This window comes from Cervus canadensis, chromosome X (genome assembly GCF_019320065.1).
Source record: "Cervus canadensis isolate Bull #8, Minnesota chromosome X, ASM1932006v1, whole genome shotgun sequence".
NCBI lineage: Eukaryota > Metazoa > Chordata > Mammalia > Artiodactyla > Cervidae > Cervus > Cervus canadensis.
In genome coordinates this window covers 55,696,078-55,718,331 of record NC_057419.1, presented here as the reverse complement: position 1 = coordinate 55,718,331, position 22,254 = coordinate 55,696,078, and the positions used below count along the sequence as shown (strand labels likewise).

The 22,254-nt window shown below is 39.6% G+C and overlaps 1 protein-coding gene across 2 annotated transcripts; it reads right to left on the bottom strand.

Moving 5' to 3' along the window:
* Window positions 1-965: 965 nt before the first annotated feature.
* LOC122435217 (zinc finger X-linked protein ZXDB) lies at window positions 966-21,610 on the bottom strand. Of its 2 annotated transcripts, none has more exons than XM_043459209.1 (2): window positions 19,094-21,610; window positions 966-1,024 (listed from the first exon to the last, which is right to left on the bottom strand). In XM_043459209.1, exons 1-2 carry the CDS (start codon window positions 21,530-21,532, stop codon window positions 983-985), a joined length of 2,481 nt encoding a protein of 826 aa, XP_043315144.1. In that variant the 5' UTR covers window positions 21,533-21,610; the 3' UTR covers window positions 966-982. The 2 variants fall into 2 exon arrangements, with proteins under 2 accessions (XP_043315144.1, XP_043315145.1); XM_043459210.1 differs by lacking the exon at window positions 966-1,024 and adding an exon at window positions 15,566-18,984.
* Window positions 21,611-22,254: the final 644 nt, after the last annotated feature.

The following is a 22,254-nucleotide window of genomic DNA, read 5'->3' as shown; positions in this document are numbered from 1 at the left end:
GACTAAACATTTGACTATAGAGAAAACTTATCTTTTTTTGTTGTTTAAATTTTCATTTCTGTTTCTGGGAAGAATCCTTAATGATTTTTGTAAATTCAGGTAACATTTTATCTTTGAGGAATTTTTTACCCCAAAAGAATCTGAGGTGAAGGACAACAAGAATCATTTTGCAAACAAGATCCTAAGCAGCGAGTCTTTATAATAGTCAGTAGATTTGGTACACAGATTTAGTAATAAAAAGGACTATCCAATGCCTACTATAGATATATAAAACAAACTGGTGGTTGTCAGAGGGGAGGTGGTGGGAGGCAGGCGAAAAGGGTGCAGGGATTAAGAGATACAAATTTCCAACTACAAGGCTGGGGGTGTAATGCACAGCATAGGGAATATGGTCAATAATATTGTAATAACTTTGGATGGTGACAGATAAAACTAGACTTATTGCGGTGATCATTTCACAATGTATAAAACTGTCAAATCTCATTTAATATAATGCTTCTCTTCCATTTTGCTTTCTCGAAGTCTTTTGATAAAAAGAAATGTGACAAGAGCAAGAGAACAAGATGGTGGAGGTGTAGATAGATGTGGAGTACATCTCTCTCCGCAGATACATCAGGAATACACCTTCAGACACAGAAGTGCATGCAGAGCACCAGCTGAGAGCAGACAGGAGGATCTGACCAGTGGAAAAGAATATATAGAACCACTCAAAACTCAGTAGGAGGAAGGAACTAGGGGGAAAAAACAGGAGTATTAGTAGGACTGGACCTGCCCTTGGCAGGTGGGCTAAATGAAGCAGGGGTCCCATCCCCACATCGGGGAAATTGTCTGAGTCAGAGGAGAAACATTTAAGGGTGAGAGTGAAACAGCTGATCTGTGGCAGCCTAAATGGAATGAGAATCAGACAGTCCTTGACTCAGTCATACATACCTTGGACAGGGATGCAGGTCCCCTGGAAGGTGCAGCGGCTGGGAGCTGGAGTTTAGGGACTGTGGAGCAATCCCAGGGTGAGGGCTGCTGTTGACTGCAGAGAGACAGATAGAGAGGGTGTGAGGGAGGAGATTGTGGTGGGAAATGCCTGTGAAAGAAAGCCAGGCAGTCATGGAAGCAAGGCAATACAGCTGAGTCATGCATAGGGGGTGGAGCCATCACCATAGCCTCTCACCCCACATGCCAGCATCACATCAGGCAGCTTAACAATAGAGAGGCTGGCGCATCAAATGCCTGAAGCACTGAACTACAGAATAGGACCCCACCCAGGGTGCCACTTTAAATGCCTGATGCACGGAACAACAGAGAAGGACCCCAGGCAAGGGAGCCTTCTAAGTGCCTGAACAGGCAGAGCTATGGAGAAAGACTGGCCAAAGATCACCAGCTATAAGAGGCTTGAAAAAAAGACTCTGATAGGGCCATAACTCCTCCAGCAGAGGCAGTTCGTGTCCCTGCACACTTGCCGCCATCAGGGTCCCCGCAAGCCAAGCAGCTGTGCCATGTACACACTCAGCCCTCACTGGTGCAGAGCTACCAAAGGCAAAAAAAAAAAAGCCTTGAGGCTATGTGTGCAGGGTAGCTTTGGTCATGTCCAACTCTCTGTGACCCTGTAGACTGTGACCTGCCAGGCTACTCTGTCAGGGGGGCTCTCCAGTCAAGAATACTGGAGCATATTGGCCAATACTAGTTGCCATACCCTTCTAGAGCACTATATTTCCTGCTGCCTAGCCAACTCCCCTGAGTACCTGGTGATGCCAGAACCCTGCGACCCAAGCAGCTGCCTCACCTCCACACGTGGCCCTCAGAGGGGCAAACCCAAGTCCTCCAGGGCAGCCCCAGGAGCAAACCCCAGTGGATGACCCAAATGCAGAGGTGAAAATAAAACCACAATTGAAACCCATGGGCAGTGTGACTAAGGAAGAAGACCCAAAACCTTCCCACCAGCTGTACAAGCTGAAGATTAAATCCACATGTTCAACTAGGCAGACTCTGTGTCTATGGAATATATAAAAAGACATTGAGAGCCCCCACAAAAGAAAAAGCACTAGTTCTGATAGCTGTGGACATTGGAGACAAGAACACACAGGAGTAGGACCAGATTAGAATATGAGCAGCCCCCACAGCAGGTCCAGAGAGCAGTACAGTGTTGGAGGGCATCCTAGGGAGGTAAGGTGGACTGTGACTCCTAGCAATGGAAAGGAATCTGACAGCAGTGACTCAAGAAAAACTTTTATTAGTCTTATGTTTTCACTCGCTCTGTAGATTCTGTTGGATTTTGTTTTTCTTTTCTTTTCTTCCCCTCTCCCCGCCCACCCCCCACCTCCGCCGTTGTAGTTGTCGATTTTATCAGCACTATGAAATCTAATTAAGCTTTTGAGCTTTTCTTTTCTCAGTCACTTTTTTTATTGTTGTTATAAACCTCTGCCTCTACTTTTTGCAGTTAGACTTTTGCAGTTCTGTGAAGTTTTTCCTTTTTTTTTTTCTTTACTCTTTTTTAAATTTTAATATTTAATTTTTTAAACCTACTATTATTTTTTACATTTATTTCTTTATGTGCATTTCCTACTGTACTTTTTCCCTTGTAGTTAAACTTTAATGTATATAAATCTGCTTTATATACCTCTATTTAAATTTGCATATGTATTATTTCTTTCTTTCCTTTCCTCTCAGCATATTTGTTAGTTTTATTTTCATTGCTTTATTCCCCAATTGGCATCTTGCTTTAGTTTTGTTTTCCAGTTTGTGCTTTAGTTAGTTTTGTTTTTAACTGGTAGAAATAATTTTTGGTTTCCTTTGTTTGCTGGGTCAATCTATTATACTTTACTTTTGTTGGACTGTTTTGATTTTGCTTAAGGATGTATATGTATTTGTGTATATTCAGTCACACTTTTTATTGTTGTTATAAACCTCTGCCTCTACATTGGGATTTTGCAGTTCTGTGGAGTTTTTTTTTTCTTTCTTCTTCCATTTTTTTCTTTTTTTTCTCTTTTTTATAATTTCAATTTTTAATTTTTTAAACCTATTATATTTTTCTAAATTTATCCCTTTGTTTGCCTTTCCTATTGGTCTTTGCCCCTTGAGTTAATCATTAATGGATATAAATCTTCTTCACCTACCTACACTTAACTTTGCATATCTATTCCTTCTTTCTTTTCTTTCTTTCCTTTCCTCTCAACATATTTGTTAGTTTTGTTTTCCAGTTGTGCTTCAGTTAGTTTTGTTCTTAACTGGTAAATATAATTTTTTATTTTCTTTGTGCGTTGTGTCAGTCTACTGTACTTTATTTTTGTTGGACTGTTTTGACTTTCCTTATGGGTGTATATGTATAAGTTTATATTCCATTACTTTAATTATTTGCCTGATTTTGCAACTGCCATTTGTATGGGGTTCATCTTTGTTTTCTCATTTTTGGATATTTGTATCAATATCACTTAATGCCATAAGAAACCATTGTGGAATCTTTGTTCCTGTCCAGAGATCAAGCTCTGAGCCTTTGGAGTGGGAACACTGACTCCAAGACCCTATTCTATCAGAGAACTAACCCTGGAACTATCAAATATTGAGAACTCATACAAAGGAAACCACTTGAATACAAGACCCAGCATCACCCAACCACCAGTAGCACCATGGGCAGGATGCCTCATCTAAACAGCAAACAAAACAAAAGTACAAATCCAATCATCAGCAGGCAGGATTACCACCTCACTCAACCTTGCCCATCAGAGGAAAAACAAACAAACAAAAACAACAAAAAATACTCAGCACAAACCTCACCTTCTACAAAGCTTACACAAACCACTGGACCAAACTTAGGAGGGAAGAAACCAAAAGGAAGAAAGAATTCAACCTTGAAGCTTGAGAAAAGGAGACCTCAAACACAGTAAGTTAAAAAAAAAAAAGTAATAATGAAAAGGCAGAGAGATACTACACAAATGAAGGAACAAGCTAGAAACACAGAAGTCCAAATAAATGAAGAGGGAATATGGAAACTACCTGGAAAATAATTCAGAATGATGATAGTAAAGATTACCAAAAACCTTGAAAACAAAATGGAGAAAATGCAAGAATCAATTAACAAAGAACTAGAAGAATTAAAGGATAAACATACAGAGACAAACAACACAATTACTGAAATTAAATATACTGTGGAAGGAATCAATAGCAGAATATCTGAAGCAGAAGAAAGAATCAGTGAGCTGGAAGATAAAATGGTGGAAATAAATTCTGAAGACCAGATTAAAGTACAAAGAATGACAAGAACTGAGGATAGTCTCAGAGACCTCTGAGGCAATATCAAACACACCAACATTTGAATTATAGGGGTCCCAGAAGAAGAGAAAAAGAAAGGGTATGAGAAAATTTTTGAAGAGATTATAGTTGAAAATTTCCCCAACATGGAAAAGGAAATAGTCAATAAAGTCTAAGATGTGCAAAGAATCCCATACAGGATAAACCCAAGTAGAAATTCGACAAGACACATACTAATCACACTAACAAAGACTAAACACAAAGAAAATATTAAAAGCAGCAAGGGAAAAGCAACAAGTAACATACAAGGGAAACCCCATACATTTAACAGCTGTTCTTTCAGCAGAAACTCTGCAGGCCAGAAGGGAATGGCAGGATATAGTTAAAGTACTGAAAGGGAAACATCTACAACCAAGATTACTTTACCTGGCAAGGATCTCATTAAAAACTGATGGAGAAATAAAAAGCTTTTCAGACAAGCAGAAGTTAAGAGAATTCAGTACCACCAAACCAGCTTTACAACAAATGTTAAACAGACTTATATAGTCAAGAAATATAAGACAAGAAAAAATATCTACAAAATCAACCCCCCAAAATTAAGAAAATGGCAATAGGAACATACATATCAATAATTACTTAAAATGTAAATAGATTAAATGCTCCAACCAAAGACACGGACTGGCTGAATGGATCCAAAAACAAGACCCATATATATGCTGTCTACAAGAAACCCACTTCAGACCTCAAGACACATATAGACTTAAAGTGAGAGGATGGAAAAATATATTCCATGCAAATGGGAAGCAAAAGAAAGCTGGAGTAGCAATCCCCGTATCAGACAAAAGAGACATTAAAATAAAGAAGATTACAAGAGATTAGGAAGGACACTACATAATGATCAAGGGATCAATCCATGAGGAAGACATAACAATTGTAACTATCTATGCACCCAACATAGGAGCACCTCAATACAAAAACACAAACACTAACAGACACAAAAGGAGAAACTGAAAGTAACACAATCATAGCAGGAGACTTTTAACATCCCACTCGCACCAATGGACAGATCATCAAAACAGAAAATTTAATAAGGAAACACAAGTCTTAAATGATATATTAGATGAGATGGATCTCATTGATATCTTGGGGATGTTCCAGCCAAATGCAGAAGAATATACCTTCCTCTCAAGTGCACATAGAACACCCTCCAGGATAGATCACATCTTGGGTCACAAGTCAAACCTCAGTAAATTTAAGAAAGTTGAAATCATATCAAGGATCTTCTCCAACCACAATGCTATGAGACTAGACATCAATTACAAGAAAAACCTGTAAGAAACACATGGAGATTAAACAATGCATTTCTAAATAACCAACAGGTTACTGAAGAAGTCAAAAGGGAAATCAAAAAATTTCTAGAAACAAATGACAATGAGAACATGACAACTCAAAACCTGTGGGATGCAGCAAAAGCAGTTCTAAGAGGGAAATTTATTGCAATACAATCCTACCTCAAGAAAAAAGAAAAACATCGAATAGACAACCTAATTTTACACCTAAGGCAACTGGATAAAGAACAACAAAAAACCCCAAAATAAGTAGAAGGAAAGAAATCATAAAGATATGAGCAGAAATTAATGAAAAAAATGAAAGAAACAATATTAAAGATTAATGAAACTAAAAGCTGTTTCTTTGAGAAGATAAACCAAATTGACAAATTTTAGCCAGACTCATCAAGAAAAAAAGAGAGAATAATCAAATCGAAATTAGAAATGAAAAGCAGAGGTTACAACAGACAATGCAGAAATACAAAGGATTATAAGAGACTATTTTGAACAACTATATGGCAATCAAATAGATGACCTGGTTGAAATGGACAGATTCTTAGAAAAGTTCAATATTCCAAGACTGAGCCAGGAAGAAATAGAAATTATGAACAACCTGATTACAAGCATTGAAATTGAAGTTGTGATAAAAAATCTCCCCAAAAACAAAAGCCCAGGATGAGATGCTTTCACAGGAGAATTCTATCAAACATTTATAGAAGAGCTAATGCCTATCCTTCAAAACTCTTTCAAAAAAATGGAGAGGAAGGAACACTTCCAAACACATTCCACGAGGCCACCATCACCCTCATACGAAAATCAGACAAAGACAACACAAAAAGAAAGCAACAGCAGGTCAATATCACTGATGAACATAGATGCAAAAATCCTCAACAAAATTTTAGCAAACAGAATTCAGCAACACATCAAAAAGGTCATACCACATAATCAAGTAGCGTTTATTCCAGGAACACAAGGATTCTTCAATATATGCAAATTAATCAATGTGACACACCATGCTAACAAACTGAAAGAAATAATCATATGACAATATCAATAGATGCAGAAAAAACCTTTGAAAAATTTCAGCACACATTTAAGATTAAAACTCTTCAAAAAAAATGGGCATAGAAAAAAACCTACCTCAACATAGTAAAAAACCATATATGATAAGCCTAAAGCAAACATTATTCTCAACGGTGAAAAACTGAAATCATCCCTCTAGGATTCGGAACAACACAGTGGTATCCACTTTCATCACTATTATTCAACATAGTTATGGAAGTCCTAGCTACAGAAATCAGAGAAGAAAAATAAATAAAAGGAATACAGATCAGAAAAGAAAAGTAAAGCTCTCACTGTTTGCAGATGATATGATGCTCTACATAAAAAAACCCTAAAGACACCACCAGAAAACTAATAGAGCTAATCAGTGAATTTAGCAAAGTTGCAGGATACAAAATCAATACAGAGAAATCACTTGCTTCCATAGACCAAAAATGGAAAATCAGAAAGAGAAATTAAGGAATCAATCCCATTCACAATCTCAACAAAAAGAATGAAATTTGTAGGAATAAACTTCCCTAAAAAGACAAAAGAAAACAGATGGAGGGATATTCCATGTTCCTGGGTAGGAAGAATCAATATTGTGAAAATGAATATACTACCAAATGCAATCTACAGATTCAATGTGATCCCTATCAAATTACCAATGACATTTTTCACAGAACTAAAACAAAAAATCTCACTATTCATATGGAAACACAGAAGACCCCAAATAGGCAAAGTAGTCTTGAGAAAGAAGAATGGAGCTGGAGGAATCAACCTTCATGACTTCAGATTATACTACAAAGCTACAGTCATCAAAACAGTATGGTACTGGCACAAACACAGAATTGTAAACAAATGGAACAAGATAGAAATCCATAAATAAACCCATGCACCTATGGGTACCTTATTTTTTTACAAAGGAGGCAAGAATATACAATGGGGAAAAGACAACCTCTTCAATAAATGGTGCTGGGAAAACTGAACAGCTACATGTAAAAGAATGAAATTAGAATGCTTCTAACACCATACACAAAGATAAACTCAAAATGGATTAAAGACCTAAATGTAAGACCAGAAACTATAAAACTCTTAGAGGAAAATATAGGCAGAACACTCGATGACATAGATCAAAGCAAGACCTCTATGACCTACCTCCTAGAGTAACGGAAATAAAAACAAAAGTAAACAAGTGGGACCTGATTAAACTTAAAAGTTATTGCACAAAGAAGGAAACTATAAGCCAGGTAAAAAAGAAACCCTCAGAATGGATAAAAATAATAGCAAATGAAACAACTAACAAAGGAATAATTTTCAAAATATACAAGCAGCTCATACAATTCAATGCCAGAAAAACAAACAACCCAATCAAAAAGTGGGAAAAAGACCTAAACAGACATTTCTCCAAAGAAGACATACATATAGCTAACAAACACATGAAAAGATGCTCAACATCACTCATTATTAGAGAAATGCAAATCAAAACTACAATGAGATATCATCTCACAACGGTCAGAAAGGCCACCCTCAAAAATTCTACATACAATAAATGCTGGCGAGGGTGTGGAGAAAAGGGAACACTCTTGCACTGTTGGTTAATGTAAATTGATACAGCCACTATGGAAGACAGTATGGACATTCCTTAAAAGACTAGAAATAAAACCACCATATGACCCAGCAATCCCACTTCTAGGCATATACCCTGAGGAAAACAAAATTGAAAAAGACACATGAATCCCATTGTTCATTGCAGCACTATTTACAATAGGTAGAACATGGAAGCAACCTAGATATCCATCAACAGATGAATGGATATAGAAGTTGTGATACATATACACAATGGAATATTCATTTCAGTTCAGTTCAGTCACTCAGTCGAGTCCAACTCTTTGTGACCCCATGATTTGCAGCACGCCAGGCCTCCCTGTCCATCACCAACTCCCAGAGATTATTCAAACTCAAGCCCATAGAGTCGGTGATGCCATCCAGCCATCTCATCCGCTGTCGTCCCCTTCTCCTCCTGCCCCCAATCCCTCCCAGCATCAGGGTCTTTTCCAATGAGTCAACTCTTCGCAATGAGATGGCCAAAGTACTGGAGTTTCAGCTTCAGCATCAGTCCTTCCAATGAACACCCAGGACTGATCTCCTTTAGGATGGACTGGTTGGATCTCCTTGCAGTCCAAGGGACTCTCAAGAGTCTTCTCCAACACCACAGTTCAAAAGCATCAATTCTTCAGCACTCAGCTTTCTTCACAGTCCAACTCTTACATCCATACATGACCACTGGAAAAACCATAGCCTTGACTAGATGGACCTGTGTTGGCAAAGTAATGTCTCTGCTTTTTAATATGCTATCTAGGTTGGTCATAACTTTCCTTACAAGGAGTAAGCATCTTTTAATTTCATGGGTGCAGTCACCATCTGCAGTGATTTTGGAGCCCCCAAAAATAAAGTCTGACACTGTTTCCACTGTTTCCCCATCTATTTCCCATGAGGTGATGGGACCAAATGCCATGATCTTAGTTTTCTGAATGTTAAGCTTTAAGCCAACTTCTTCACTCTCCTCTTTCATTTTCATCAGGCGGCTTTTTAGTTCCTCTTCACTTTCTGCCATAAGGGTGGTGTCATCTGCATATCTGAGGTTATTGATATTTCTCCCTGCAATCTTGATTCCAGCTTGTGCTTCTTCCAGCTCACCGTTTCTCATGATGTACTCTGCATATAAGTTAAATAAGCAGGGTGACGATATACAGCCTTGACGTATTCCTTTTCCTATTTGGAACCAGTCTGTTGTTCCATGTCCAGTTCTAACTGTTGCTTCCTGACCTGCATACAGGTTTCTCAAGAGGCAGGTCACTCAGCCATAAAAAGGAATGTATTTAAATCGGTTCTGATGAGGTGGGTGAACCTAGAACCTATTATACAGAGTGAAGTGAGTGAGAAAGAAAGAGATAAATATTGTATTCTACCACATATATACAGAATCTAGAAGAATGGTACTAAAGAACTTATTTACAAGACAGCAGTGGAGTAACAGTCAGAGAATAGACTTATGGACACCAGGAGAGGGGAGGAGAGGGTGAGATGTATGGAAAGAGTAACATGGAAACTTACATTACCACATGTAAAATAAACAGCCAACCGGAATTTGCTGTATGGCTCAGGAAACTCAAACAGGGTCTCTGTATCAATCTAGAGGGGTGGGTTGGGGAGGGAGATGGGACAGACTTTCAAAATGGAAATGATATATGTATACCAATGGCTGATTCATGTTGAGGTTTGACAGAAAACAACAAAATTCTGCAAAGCAATTATACTTCAATAAAAAATAAATTAAAAAGAAAATGATGAACTATGGATGGAGGTTCATGACATTGTACAGGAGACAGGAATCAAGACCATCCCCAAGAAAAAGAAATGCAAAAAAAAGCAAAATGGCTATCTGAGGAGGCCTTACAAATAGTTGTGAAAAGAAAGGAAGCAAAAAGCAAAGGGGAAAAGGAAAGATATTCCCATTTGAATGCAGAGTTCCAAAGAATAGCAAGGAGAGATAAGAAAGCCTTCCTCAGTGATCAATGCAAAGAAATAGGGGAAACCAATAGAATGGGATAGACTAGAGATCTCCTGAAGAAAATTAGAGATACCAAGGGAACATTTCATGCAAAGATGGGCACAATAAAGGACAGAAATGATATGGACCTAACAGAAGCAGAAGATATTAAGAAGAGGTGGCAAGAATACAAAGAACTGTACAGAAAATTTCTTCATGACCCAGATAATCATGATGGTGTGATCACTCACCTAGAGCCAGACATCCTGGAATGTGAAGTCAAGTAGGCCTTAGGAAGCATCACTATGAACAAAGCTAGTGGAGGTGATGGAATTCCAGTTGAGCTATTTCAAATCCTGAAAGATGATGCTGTAAAAGTGCTCCACTCAATATGCCAGCAAATATGGAAAACTCAACAGTGGCCACAGGACTGGAAAAGGTCAGTTTTCATTCCAATCCCAAAGAAAGGCAATTCCAAAGAATTCTCAAACTACCACACAATTGCACTCATCTCACACACTAGTAAAGTAATGCTCAAAATTCTCCAAGCCAGACTTCAGCAATACATGAACTGTGAACTTCCAGATGTACAAGCTAGTTTTAGAAAAGGCCGAGGAACCAGAGATCAAATTGCCAACATATGCTGGATCATCAAAAAAGCAAGAGAATTCCATAAAAACATCTATTTCTGCTTTATTGACTATGCCAAAGCCTCTGACTGTGTGGATCACAATAAATTGTGGAAAATTCTGAAAGAGATGGGAATACCAGACCATGTGACCTGTCTCTTGAGAAATCTGTATGCAGGTCAGGAAGCGACAGTTAGAACTGGACATGGAACAACAGACTGGTTCCAAATAGGAAAAGGAGTATGTCAAGGCTGTATACTGTCAACCTGCTTATTTAACTTATATGCAGAGTACATCATGAGAAATGCTGGGCTGGAGGAAGCACAAGCTGGAATCAAGATTGCCAGGAGAAATATCAATAACATCAGATATGCATATAACACCACCCTTTGGCAGAAAGTGAAGAAGAACTGAAGAGCCTTGATGAAAGTGAAAGAGGAGAGTGAAAAAGTTGGCTTAAAGCTCAACATTCAGAAAACTAAGATCATGGCTTCCGGTCCCACTATTTCATGGCAAATAGATGGGGAAACAGTGGAAACTATGGCTGATTTTATTTCTCTGGGCTCCAAAATCACTGCAGATGGTGATTGAAGCCATGAAATTAAAAGATGCTTACTCCTTGGAAGGAAAGTTATGACCAACCTAGACAGTATATTAAAAAGCAGAGACAGTATTTTGTCAACAAAGTTCCGTCTGGTCAAGGCTATGGTTTTTCCAGTGGTCATGTATGGATGTGAGAGTTGGACTATGGTGAAAGCTGAGCGCCAAAGAATCGATGCTTTTGAACTGTGGTGTTGGAGAAGACTCTTGAGAGTCCCTTGGACTGCAAGGAGATCCAACCAGTCCATCCTAAAGGAGATCAGTCCTGGGTGTTCATTGGTAGGACTGATGTTGAGGCTGAAACTCCAATACTTTGGCCAACTGATGCGAAGAGCTGACTCTTTGGAAAAGACCCTGATGCTGGGAAAGATCGAGGCAGGAGGAGAAGGGGAGGACAGAGGATGAGATCGTAGCACGGCATCACCAACTCAATGGACATGGGCTTGGGTGGACTCCGGGAGTTGGTGATGGACAGGAGGCCTGATGTGCCATGGTTCATGGGGTCGCAAAGAGTCAGACACAACTGAGTGACTGAACTGAACTAATTAAAAGTTAAAAAAAAGATTGTTAAATCCCTATGTTGTACACTTGAAACTAACATTATATTGTATGCCAATTATAATTCAATAAAAATTAAATATATAAATGTCACCAAATTTTTTAAGTCTCTTCTAAAGAAAGACTCAATCCTGTATATAGAGTCTTCTGAAATCAGACTATAATATGCTGTAAAATATACAAGATTAATCACAAGGATTGATTAAACAAAGTCTGATTTAATAACAGAAAGAAATTTCTTTTTTTTCCCCAGTGAATTTCTCCTTCATTCCTTTCCATATGCCCTCTCCAGGCAAGTAGTTTTACATCTGGCCTAGGTTTCTCTATTTTCAAGGTAGCCAAATTACTAAGGTTATAATTACAAAAACATTAATATTTTAACAATGCTCCAAAGTCCTATTGCTTTCTAAGTACATAAACAATGACATAGCCATGGGAAAGTGAATCTTCAAAGGAAAAGAAATAGAAAAATAAGCTTTACTTAATCAACATTCTGGTAAGTGATGCAAAAATAATAAATATGACGTCCCCTTTTTTCTACTAGTATGTAATGGCATCTGATAAGAGTTCTTATTTATATTATTGATAATTAACAATAAAATAATAATAATAAACTCCAAGAAGCACAGGAACATAAGGTGACTTTAAGGGAGAAAAAATGTTGCATTTCCTTAGAAACATCAAATGCTATGTTTGGTATTAATTAATTCCAACATGAATAAAGAGGAAAAAACATCTGTCCAGCAGTACACAATCTAAAATTGGAACTATCCTGGAATGAACTTTTACTCTATTCACTGAGTCATTGCCTGAGGAATTTCCACTTCAGCTCTCTGTTTTGGCTAATTCCCCACAAACAGATATGTAACCAGCTTCTTTCTTCCACATCCAGCATAATGTTGTTTTATACCACAGTTATCCCTCCACTGTATCAGGTAAACAAGAAAGGGAAATAGAGCCTGCTAAAGATTAACAATTTTTTGGCTTCATTCCAAAGGGAGAATGCCTAGAGCTGAAATGTCTTTGTTTTTGCTACCATTTGTAATTGTTTTTCATCTCAGAAACACAGTGTTGCTTGTCTTTAAAGAGAGTCCTGCTTTGCTATGGTGGACTTTGTTCCCTTTTCCAAATGTGTTAAGAACTTTTATTTATCTTAGTACTGTTATCTATAGTTCTCTCTTTGAAAATGACATTTATTTTATATGATTTCCAGAAGATCACTTTCATATATAATACTACATTCAGGATTCCAGTATAGAATAAATAAAAATAAAGCATAATTTAAAATGTATTTGCCAAAGGATTTTGCTATAATTATTTAAGTACCACTCACAATTTTGTTTAAATTTTAATTTAGGATAGTTTAATGTAATTGCTGTATCCCAAATTAAAGTTTAGATTCTTAAAAATTTTTGAAGTACCTTTGATAATCTGTGTATTGAATTTTTTTCTTATCACAATTTTTAGTCCATACTCTAAGAATGACCAGCTGCTATTTAAATCTTTATCATTCTAAAGTATAACTATTTAGAACTTGACTATATATTATTTTTCATTGCTTGAGTTTTCTTCAAATTGGTAAAGTAGTACATCAAGGCTGTATACTGTCACCCTGCTTATTTAACTTCTATGCAGAGTACACCATGTGAAATGCCAGGCTAGATGAAGTGCAAGCTGGAATCAGGATTGCCAGGAGAAATACCAATAACCTCAGATATACAGATGACACCACCCTTATGGCAGAGAGTGAAGAGGAACTAAAGAGTCACTTGATGAAAGGGAAAGAGGAGAGTGAAAAAGCTGGCTTAAAACTCAACATTCAAAACACTAAGATCATGGCATCCAGTCCCATCATTTTCATGGCAAATAGACAGAGGAAACAATAGAAACAGTGACAGACTTTATTTTTTGGGGCTCCAAAATCACTGCAGATGGTGACTGCAGCCATGAAATTAAGACACTTGCTCCTTGGAAGAAAAGCTATGACTAACCTAGACAGCATATTAAAAAGCAGAGACATTACTTTGCCAACAAAGGTCCATCTACTCAAAGCTATGGTTTTTCTAGTGGTCACGTATGGATGTGAGAATTTGAATATTAAGAAAGCTGAGTGCCGAAGAATTGATGCTTTTGAACTGTGGTGTTGGCGAAGACTGTTGAGAGTCCCTTGGGCTGCAAGGAGATCAAGTCAGTCAATTGAAAAGGAAATCAGCCCTGAATGTTAATTGGCAGGACTGATGCTGAAGCTGAAGCTCCAGTACTTTGCCCACCTGATGCGGAGACCTGACTCCTTAGAAAAGACCCTGATGCTGGGAAAGACTGAAGGCAGGAGGAGAAGGGGACAACAGAGGATGAGATAATTGAATGGCATCACCAACTTGATGGACATGAGTTTGAGCAAGCTCCAGGACTTGGTGGTGGACAGGGAAGCCTGGCATGCTACAGTCTGTGGGGTCACAAAGAGTTGGACATGACTGAGCGACTGAACTGAACTGACTGAAATGTCAGCAGAAAATCAGAATGAGATGAAGTGTTCTGTTGATGACAGAACATCAGATGGAAAAATTCACCATCAAACAAAACATAATTGCTATGTAATTATTTATGCTACTTTTTTGTTCTCTCTTTCTTTGAATTCCATTCCATCTGAGTTATCACCATTAATGGTAAGGGTAACAAAAAAATGGGAAAATATGCTAGGATATATAAATAAGAGAAGATGTGATCCCTGTGACTGAGTTCCTACACCACATTGTTGGTCACAGAGGGAATCATGAATAAAGAGCCCCAAGGATCACATGGAAGTTAGTTTTGGACAATTCTGGTACTATCTCTTCTCATATGAGAAAAATATAGGCAAAATTCAATCTAGCAGAGTTTATATTGAGGAACTATTGAAAGTAATGACTACACAGCACCCCTCAATTCTGGAGAAGTGATTTATTATATTACTAAGTACTACATAAAACATCTTTTGAATATCCATTGTAGGGAAGAGAATTGTAAGAAAATATTGTCACATGAGGTAACATAGCACATTTTGATGCAGAGTATTGTGGGAGAGTATTGTATGAGGTTGAAGATGACTGCAGATGTTAACACTCAAAGGCAAACCAGTGTACAGACATCAAATGTAAATCTGAGACTATATGAAGGAGCCAAGAGAGATGAAATGGCCCCTGTCTAATGGTGTGTATAACCCACAATATGTATAGTTTATTCAGGGTAAACTGATTCTTCACTTCTCAATAAATTAAACATGCCCTAAATTAATTTTCTTTCAGTATATATTTCTGAAAAAAGTCAATACCCAACCTTTTGTTTTATGTTAATGAAATGTAAGTTTTAGTTTTCAAAAAAAATCCTTAAAGTATCATTTCTGATCTTCTGTTTTCTCATAGATGTCTCACATATTCAGTGAGTCACGAAGTTGTATGTTTCTCCAATTTAGAAACATCTCCAATCTGTCCTTTTCTGCCACAACTCCAGTCCAAGCCTTCATCACAGAACTGTGAAATTATTACAGTAGAGTCCTAAATGATTTTCCTATTTCCCCTAACCAAATTCACATTGTACATGTCTACTATATTAAACTTTCTATATGTTCATCATTTAACTTCTCTTCTTAAATATTAATATTTTCACTGACTCTTAAACATGTCCAGAATAAAGTCCTATCCAGTGTGACTGGTTTTCATAGTTCTTCAGAGATTGGTTCCATATTTGCAATCTAATCCTAAGACCTAGCACTTATCAAACATGCATCCTGCATTTGAGCTAGTTGTCTTTCCAAGTGTTTTGTGACCAATTGCATTTCAAATTCTTTCCTTGTGCTTTTTTTTTCCTGACTGGAATTTATCTATTTTCTTATCTATGTAATTAAATCTAACAATACATTAAAGCATAGCTATTGCTCCTCCTTCCCTCAAGCCATTAATTTAATGTCTGAAAACACACTTGCTGATATTGTTTTGATGTGAAATATTTAATGTAAATTCGCATTTCCTCTCCAAAATTAAGAAGTAGCTCACATTTTATTCCTCTTAGCTGAATCCCTAGTACTCTTCTGTCTTGTATTTTGTATATAGGCAGTAAATTAGCATGAAATATACAATAAGTTTATAATGTTACCAAATCAACTTAGACTTGAAAAATATAAAAAATTCATTTGTAATAAGTGTTTTGCTTTTAATATATAGTTGTGTTCTGACAAAGTGCTTGATAACCTGTTCTCTAAACGCACATAATATATTTCACTTTCTAAAAAACTGTTAAGCAAATCTTTTGTTCAGAACCATGAATTACATAAATTTCAGCTCAGTCTTATATTTCAATCATCACTGTTATCAATAGTTTGAGTGAGTTGCAACCAAATTAGGTTTTATTACCAAATCATCAAGTGGATCTGTTTGATGTCAGTAATTACTAAGGGATTATGGATATTCACAAACAGGGAATTAATGCTTTATCTGGAATCAAGGAATAGTCATAAATACCCTTTTTTAATTTTTCCTGGATAGGAATATGAAGTATTTGATCCAGAGAAAAATGACTCTTATATCAAGTTTCACTTCTATTACTCAAGGCTTTCAATTATGTAATACTATAGTGAGATCAAGGTAAAAATGTCAAGATAAAAGTATTTTAACTCATGATGAACACCCTGGGGATGCAAACCTTTCTACAAAGTATTTTGTTATTAGGATTTCAATTGGTAAAATTTTAATAAATCAAAGACTGAAAAAGCACAAAAAGCAAATGAGATAATATTAAATCATACCCCATTGTTTTCTTCTGAATGGCAAATTTATGCCAACACTAACAAAAATTAACCATAATGTTTGCAGTGATATTTCTGACTGTAGTTTCATGCTATGTTCACTGTCAGTTTGGAAAAAAGGTATTGAAAGAAACCATATGGGCCCATAAATACAAGATTTTTATCTTCAAGAAAAATAGAGCCTGTCCTTTGACAATGCCATAGAATATAACAAAAGCATATTTTAAGATCATTTTTAATGAGGGATAAAAGAAACAAAATGACAGGATTTTAAAATATCTTTATGGTTATATATATTAACAGATGCTTAAGACCTTCCTCTTGGACTTAAGTGATGACAACACATTTCTAAAATGGGCTTAAAATATTTTGAAAGTGCTGAGGGAGAACTGTTAAACGGTTAGAAACAATTACACTCTGACCATTTCTTTGGGTTACAAACTGATGTATACTTTTTGCTTTTTCACTGAATGAGTACAACCAATTTAAAAATTAGACAGTACAGATGCATTTCAAGATGGCAAATTATAAAGTGCACTGCCAAAGTGCTACGATAATTGTTATCGACAAACGTACATACAAACAGTACTGGATTAGAATGCTTCAGAGCAATAGTGTTTGCTAGCAGAATTACATGGTAAAAAAAAAAAAAATTAGAAAAATAAAAAACTACATGTCTGACTAAAACCTTACATAAAATATGTTCACTATTATTTGATTCATATTACAAACACTCTGACCTCTAATTCCAGAAAATAATTTCTTAATTCAGACTTGCAGTAAATATTGGGACTGAAAAAATGGGCCATGTCCTGAATGGTTGAGAGATGGTGACCATGAAAAAAACTTACCTATTTAAAAAAACAGAGATCATGGCAAGGAATGTAATGCACATGTGAGAGAATAGTTTAGAGAGGGGGCAGAGCTGGCAGAAGGTAACAGACATCAATTATGGTGGAACAGAACAAGTGGTTATAAACAAAAGTTACCATGAAACTCTGAAGAGTAGAATGAAAGTTGATGTGCATACACACACACACACATACACACACACAAACACAGACACGAGTTAGGTAAATATTAATATGACTTATAGTTGCAACTTTGCCACAATTATCTCAAAATATCGTGAGGATCAAATATAACAGTTGTGAAAGTGCTACATAAACTATAAAATGCTATGCTCAGGTAAGACATAATATTTACTCAAAATGCAAAGTAAATCTCTCATTCCAACTCTGGAAGAAGGCAAACAGTGAACTCTCTGGAGCACAGAGGGAAGAAAATCTTCTGGTCCATTTCCAGATTTTCTTGGAACCACAGGCTCTCCCGTCACTCTACAAGACAGCTTTGAAGGCAGAGCAAAAACACTGTCCTGGTCTAATGAACAGGTTGGCAAAGTCACAGAATTGTGTGGTAAAAATTCCTTAATCTGTGGGAGACAGAGATTCCCTTTTCTGTTTGTTAACCTGCATCAAACATTATTGTCTGCACAACATGATGTTAATTTATGCTACTTGTTTCTCTTTGAAGAAGGGAATGAGAGGGCAGAAAAGGTCATAAAATTTCACTAAAGCATGCCAAAGTACAAAACATTTTCCCTCCAAACCTAACTAATAGGATAGAAAAGGAAGTCTACAATGCATCAGGTATGTGTAAATTACAATGAAGTCATGAAACCTAGGGAAATAAGGGTTAGTAAGAGAAAATGACTTATTTAAGGCCACTTTTTCAACACCACAAAGTCAATATTTCTGACTCTGAGTCATATCAAACACTTGGCACTTTCGCCAACACAGCTTTCCATCAAAAAAAAAAAAAAAAGAGGCTAGAAAGATAAAAATGTAAAAAGAGCTAACCCAGACTTTCAGCTTTCTTTTTTAAGCACTACCACTAGATTTTAGAGAGATTTTGGCACTGCAAAAAATTTCGACTAAAATTTTAAAGTTAAACACCAGTTCCATGTTCTCAAATCATTAACTCTCAGTGCACTTTTCCTTACATTAGCAGCACATGCAGTTGTTAATCATTGTAAAAAGTCCTAAAATTTTCGCAAAAGAGCACAAACTCAAGAAAATAGAGCTAAAATGACCTCATGAACAATCTATTCAAACCACCTCATCTTATAAATAAGGAAATTAAGGCTCAGATAGGATAAGTGGCTTGTTCAAGGTCACACAACCTGCCAGTTCCAGACTCTAAGATCAAGATTTAAATCTCCAAACTTGCAGCCCAGGGCTCTGTTCTTCTTCAGACCTGTAAGAAATGACTGTATTTAAGCATTCAGTCCAGAATATTCTCAAAATTGAGTGTCATCAATAAAAGTAAGCCATGTGGCAAGGAATGAACAGAGTTTAGTTCATACCAAAAATGAGCTGCCAGTCACTGTGATAAGATCTGTTTCTTTCTGAGACCCATGGTTTCCTGCTGGATTGGAGAATCCAAACTGGGTTTCTTCCTCCTGTGCAAAGAAGTCAGAGTCAGGATGTACATTCCATTCAGTTTTGGTTGGTGGCAGAAGTTCTGAGACACTGTTTTCACAAAGGGTGCTTGAAGGAGTCAGAGCATCTGTGTCTACTGTTAGCTTACTGCTAGGGGTCAAAGCTTGGGGCTCCTGACTCGAATTTTTCACAGCCAAAGAACTCAGAGATGCCAATGGCCCCGCACTTAGACTTGAGACATCATCCATATCTAAGGGACCCTGCTGAAAACCTGCTGCTGTCGTTCCAAAGAAGAGTGAGGTATCCAAACTTTGAGGAAGGTCACTGGTGGCCATCAAGGCCTGAGGGTCCACCGCCTGCCCTAAGGAATTATTATTATTAGCAGGGAGGTTTCCTGCCAGAGTTGAGTTCACAGAAGCCACATCAATAGTCAAGATCCCAGAGTTCACCAATGCCGTGTCCAGTACTGCAGCAGAACTATTACCAGGCACATCAGAGAAGAGAGACACAAGCTCAGCATCACTGAGGTCACTCTGCCCCTGGCTGGTAAGTTCACTGCTGGGTGTAAGAGAATTTGCAGCTTCCAGCTGAGCTAAGAGATCCTGGCGCAGGTTGTGCCTTTTGGCCATGTGGGTCTTCATGCTGTGCTTGGATGTGAAGAGTTTATTACAAGTGGCGACTGGGCATCGGCTTTTCCAAGTGTCCACATCCTGCAAGTGTTTCTTGGAGTGAATGTAGAGACTACTGCGAGCAGAGAACCTGGCACAGCAACCTTCCACCGGGCACACAAAAGGCTTCGTGCCCAGGTGGGTTATGCTGTGGCCTTTCAGATGTTCAGCCCTTGTGAAAGATTTACCACACCCTTCCACGGGGCACATGAACCTCCGGTCGTCGTCGTGCTTCCGTTTGTGCCTTAGGAGTTTGGACATGCTAGTGAAGTTCCAGCCACAGCCCTCAAAGTCACAAAGGAACGGTCTCTCACCAGTGTGGCTCCGAAGGTGAATTTTCAGCCTACAAGCCTTGTCATACTGTTTACTGCAGCCGGGAAAGGAACAGGAAAAGAGTTCCTGTTCCCTGAAGTGGGCGCGGTTATGGGAAAACAGGGCACTCACTGTGATAAATGTCTTCTTGCAGCCGGAAAACGCACACTGGTAGGGCCTCTCAGGCTCGAAGTGGCTGCGCTGGTGGGCGCTGAGTTTGGCCTGCGTGGGGAAGGTCTCCTCACACACCTCACATTTGAATGAGTTCTCCTGCTCGTGGCCCTTCATGTGTGCTTTGAGGTTATACACGGTGGTGAAGCTCTTGCCACAGCCCTCTGCTGGGCAGCCAAAGGGCCTCAGTTTGTCGTGTGACTGCAGGTGCCTCTTGAGCTTGTAGGAGGTGGTGAAGGTCCACCCGCAACCACCCAGGGGGCACTTGAAGGGCCGCTGGCCCTGGCTGCTGCTGTGTGTCAGCAGGTGCACCTTCAGCTGGTGCTTCTTGGCGAAGGTTTGTCCGCATTGCACCTCAGGACACAGGTACAGCAACACGCCCTGGCCAGGGCCTGGCGGCCCGCGGGGGCTCTCAAGAGCAGCCGGGCCCTCCGCCTCCTCCTTGGGCGCTGGGGCAGGCGCAGGTTCTGCCCGCTCCGCCAGCAGGAGGTCGGGCGGCAGCTCCGGACAGTCTCCAGGCTGTGCGGCGTGCGGGATCCCAGCTTGCGGGGCTATCAGACCCCCGGGCTGCGGGGCAGGGGCGACCCCAGGCGCCCAGGCGGGCGGTGGGGGCGTGGCCAGAGTGAGGACGCCGTTCTCCAAGCTCAACAGCAGGTTTTGGTTGTGAATGGTGACAGTGCCTGCGAAGGCCGCGGCAGGGCCCAGGCCTGGAGCGGGGATCGGGGCCAAGGCCGGGACTGGGGCGGGGATAGCCGACAGGCAGCTGGGGCCCAGCGCAGGGCGGCCCTCGGGGTTCGCGCCGCTTTCGCCCCCCAGGAGCCTTGGGCCCAGCCCGGCCTCCTCCCTCCACACGGGCCCTGCGGCCTGGCCAGCGCCCGCGGTATCTACGTCTCCACCCACCGGGTCCAGCAGCACCAGGAAGAAGTCATCGCCGCCGCTGCTGCCGCCGCCGCTGCCGGAGCCGCTAGCGTCATTGGGCCTCAGCGCCAACGGGCTCGGGCCCGGGCCTGGGCACGAAGAAGCCGCGCTGGCCTCCTCACGCCGCCGCCCGGGCCCGCCATCTTGGGGGCCCCGGAGCAGCAGGAGGCGGCGCGCCGGGGCCTGACCGGCCCGCAGGTCAGGACCTCCGCGGATCCGGCCGCCGCCCTCGGGGCTGCCAGCCCCTCCGCCTTGTCGCATCCCGCGAGTCGGGAGCAGCCTCGGGATTTCCATCTCTGCGTCCGTGAAGCTCCACTGGAACCAGAGCCGCGGAGGAGGCGCGACCCCGCCCCCTGCCGCGGGCCCGAACACGTTCCTGAAAGAGGAAAAAAAAAAAAAATGTGCACTGCGCAGAAACTGGCCCTATCAGATATTAAAACGTGTTTAACGCCACCGTGATTTAAATATTCTTGTACAGGGTCTCTAGAACAGAATAGAATGCCCAGGGGCAGAGCCTCGTATACCTATATAAGTTCCACTGTTAATATTAGTAGGAAATCAAGGAGGTCTTCAGAGTTACAAGGGAAACGGCAGTTCACTTCAGTAAAAAGTGCTGGAATGAATACCTTAGGTATCTATCTACTAAACGGCAACAGAAACCGGAACCTCATGGTATGTACCAAAATAAACACACATACCCCAGTCCCTCCCAGTGCTAAGCATGGCAGTTAGCACTTACCATGTGTTAAACACTGTGTATTGGATGGATGGATGGCTGGATTGATAGGTGACAGAAAATTCCTGAGAGAATACACTATGGAAAAGGATGTCTTTTAAAAATTTTCCTGGAGACTTCCATATTCAGAGCTGTCTTGAGCAATGTCCTCAGGAAAATTTATCCCATAGTTAATTTTTTCGTCCTGCTGGTGCAGAGACTAGAATGAATAAGAGGTGGGGTCAAAGCAGATTAGCACTGTTGAGCCTAGAAATGCAAGGCCTGGAGGATGAAGCAATTT

Bases quoted from the DNA above. Each gene is read 5' to 3' on its own strand.
- LOC122435217 (XM_043459209.1), bottom strand. From the start codon at position 21,532: ATGGAAATCCCGAGGCTGCTCCCGACTCGCGGGATGCGACAAGGCGGA. The intron at 1,025-19,093 runs GTATGAACTAAA...GTCTCTCTGCAG, and splicing joins TGACTGGCAGCTCATTTTTG to TCAACAGCAGCCCTCACCCT.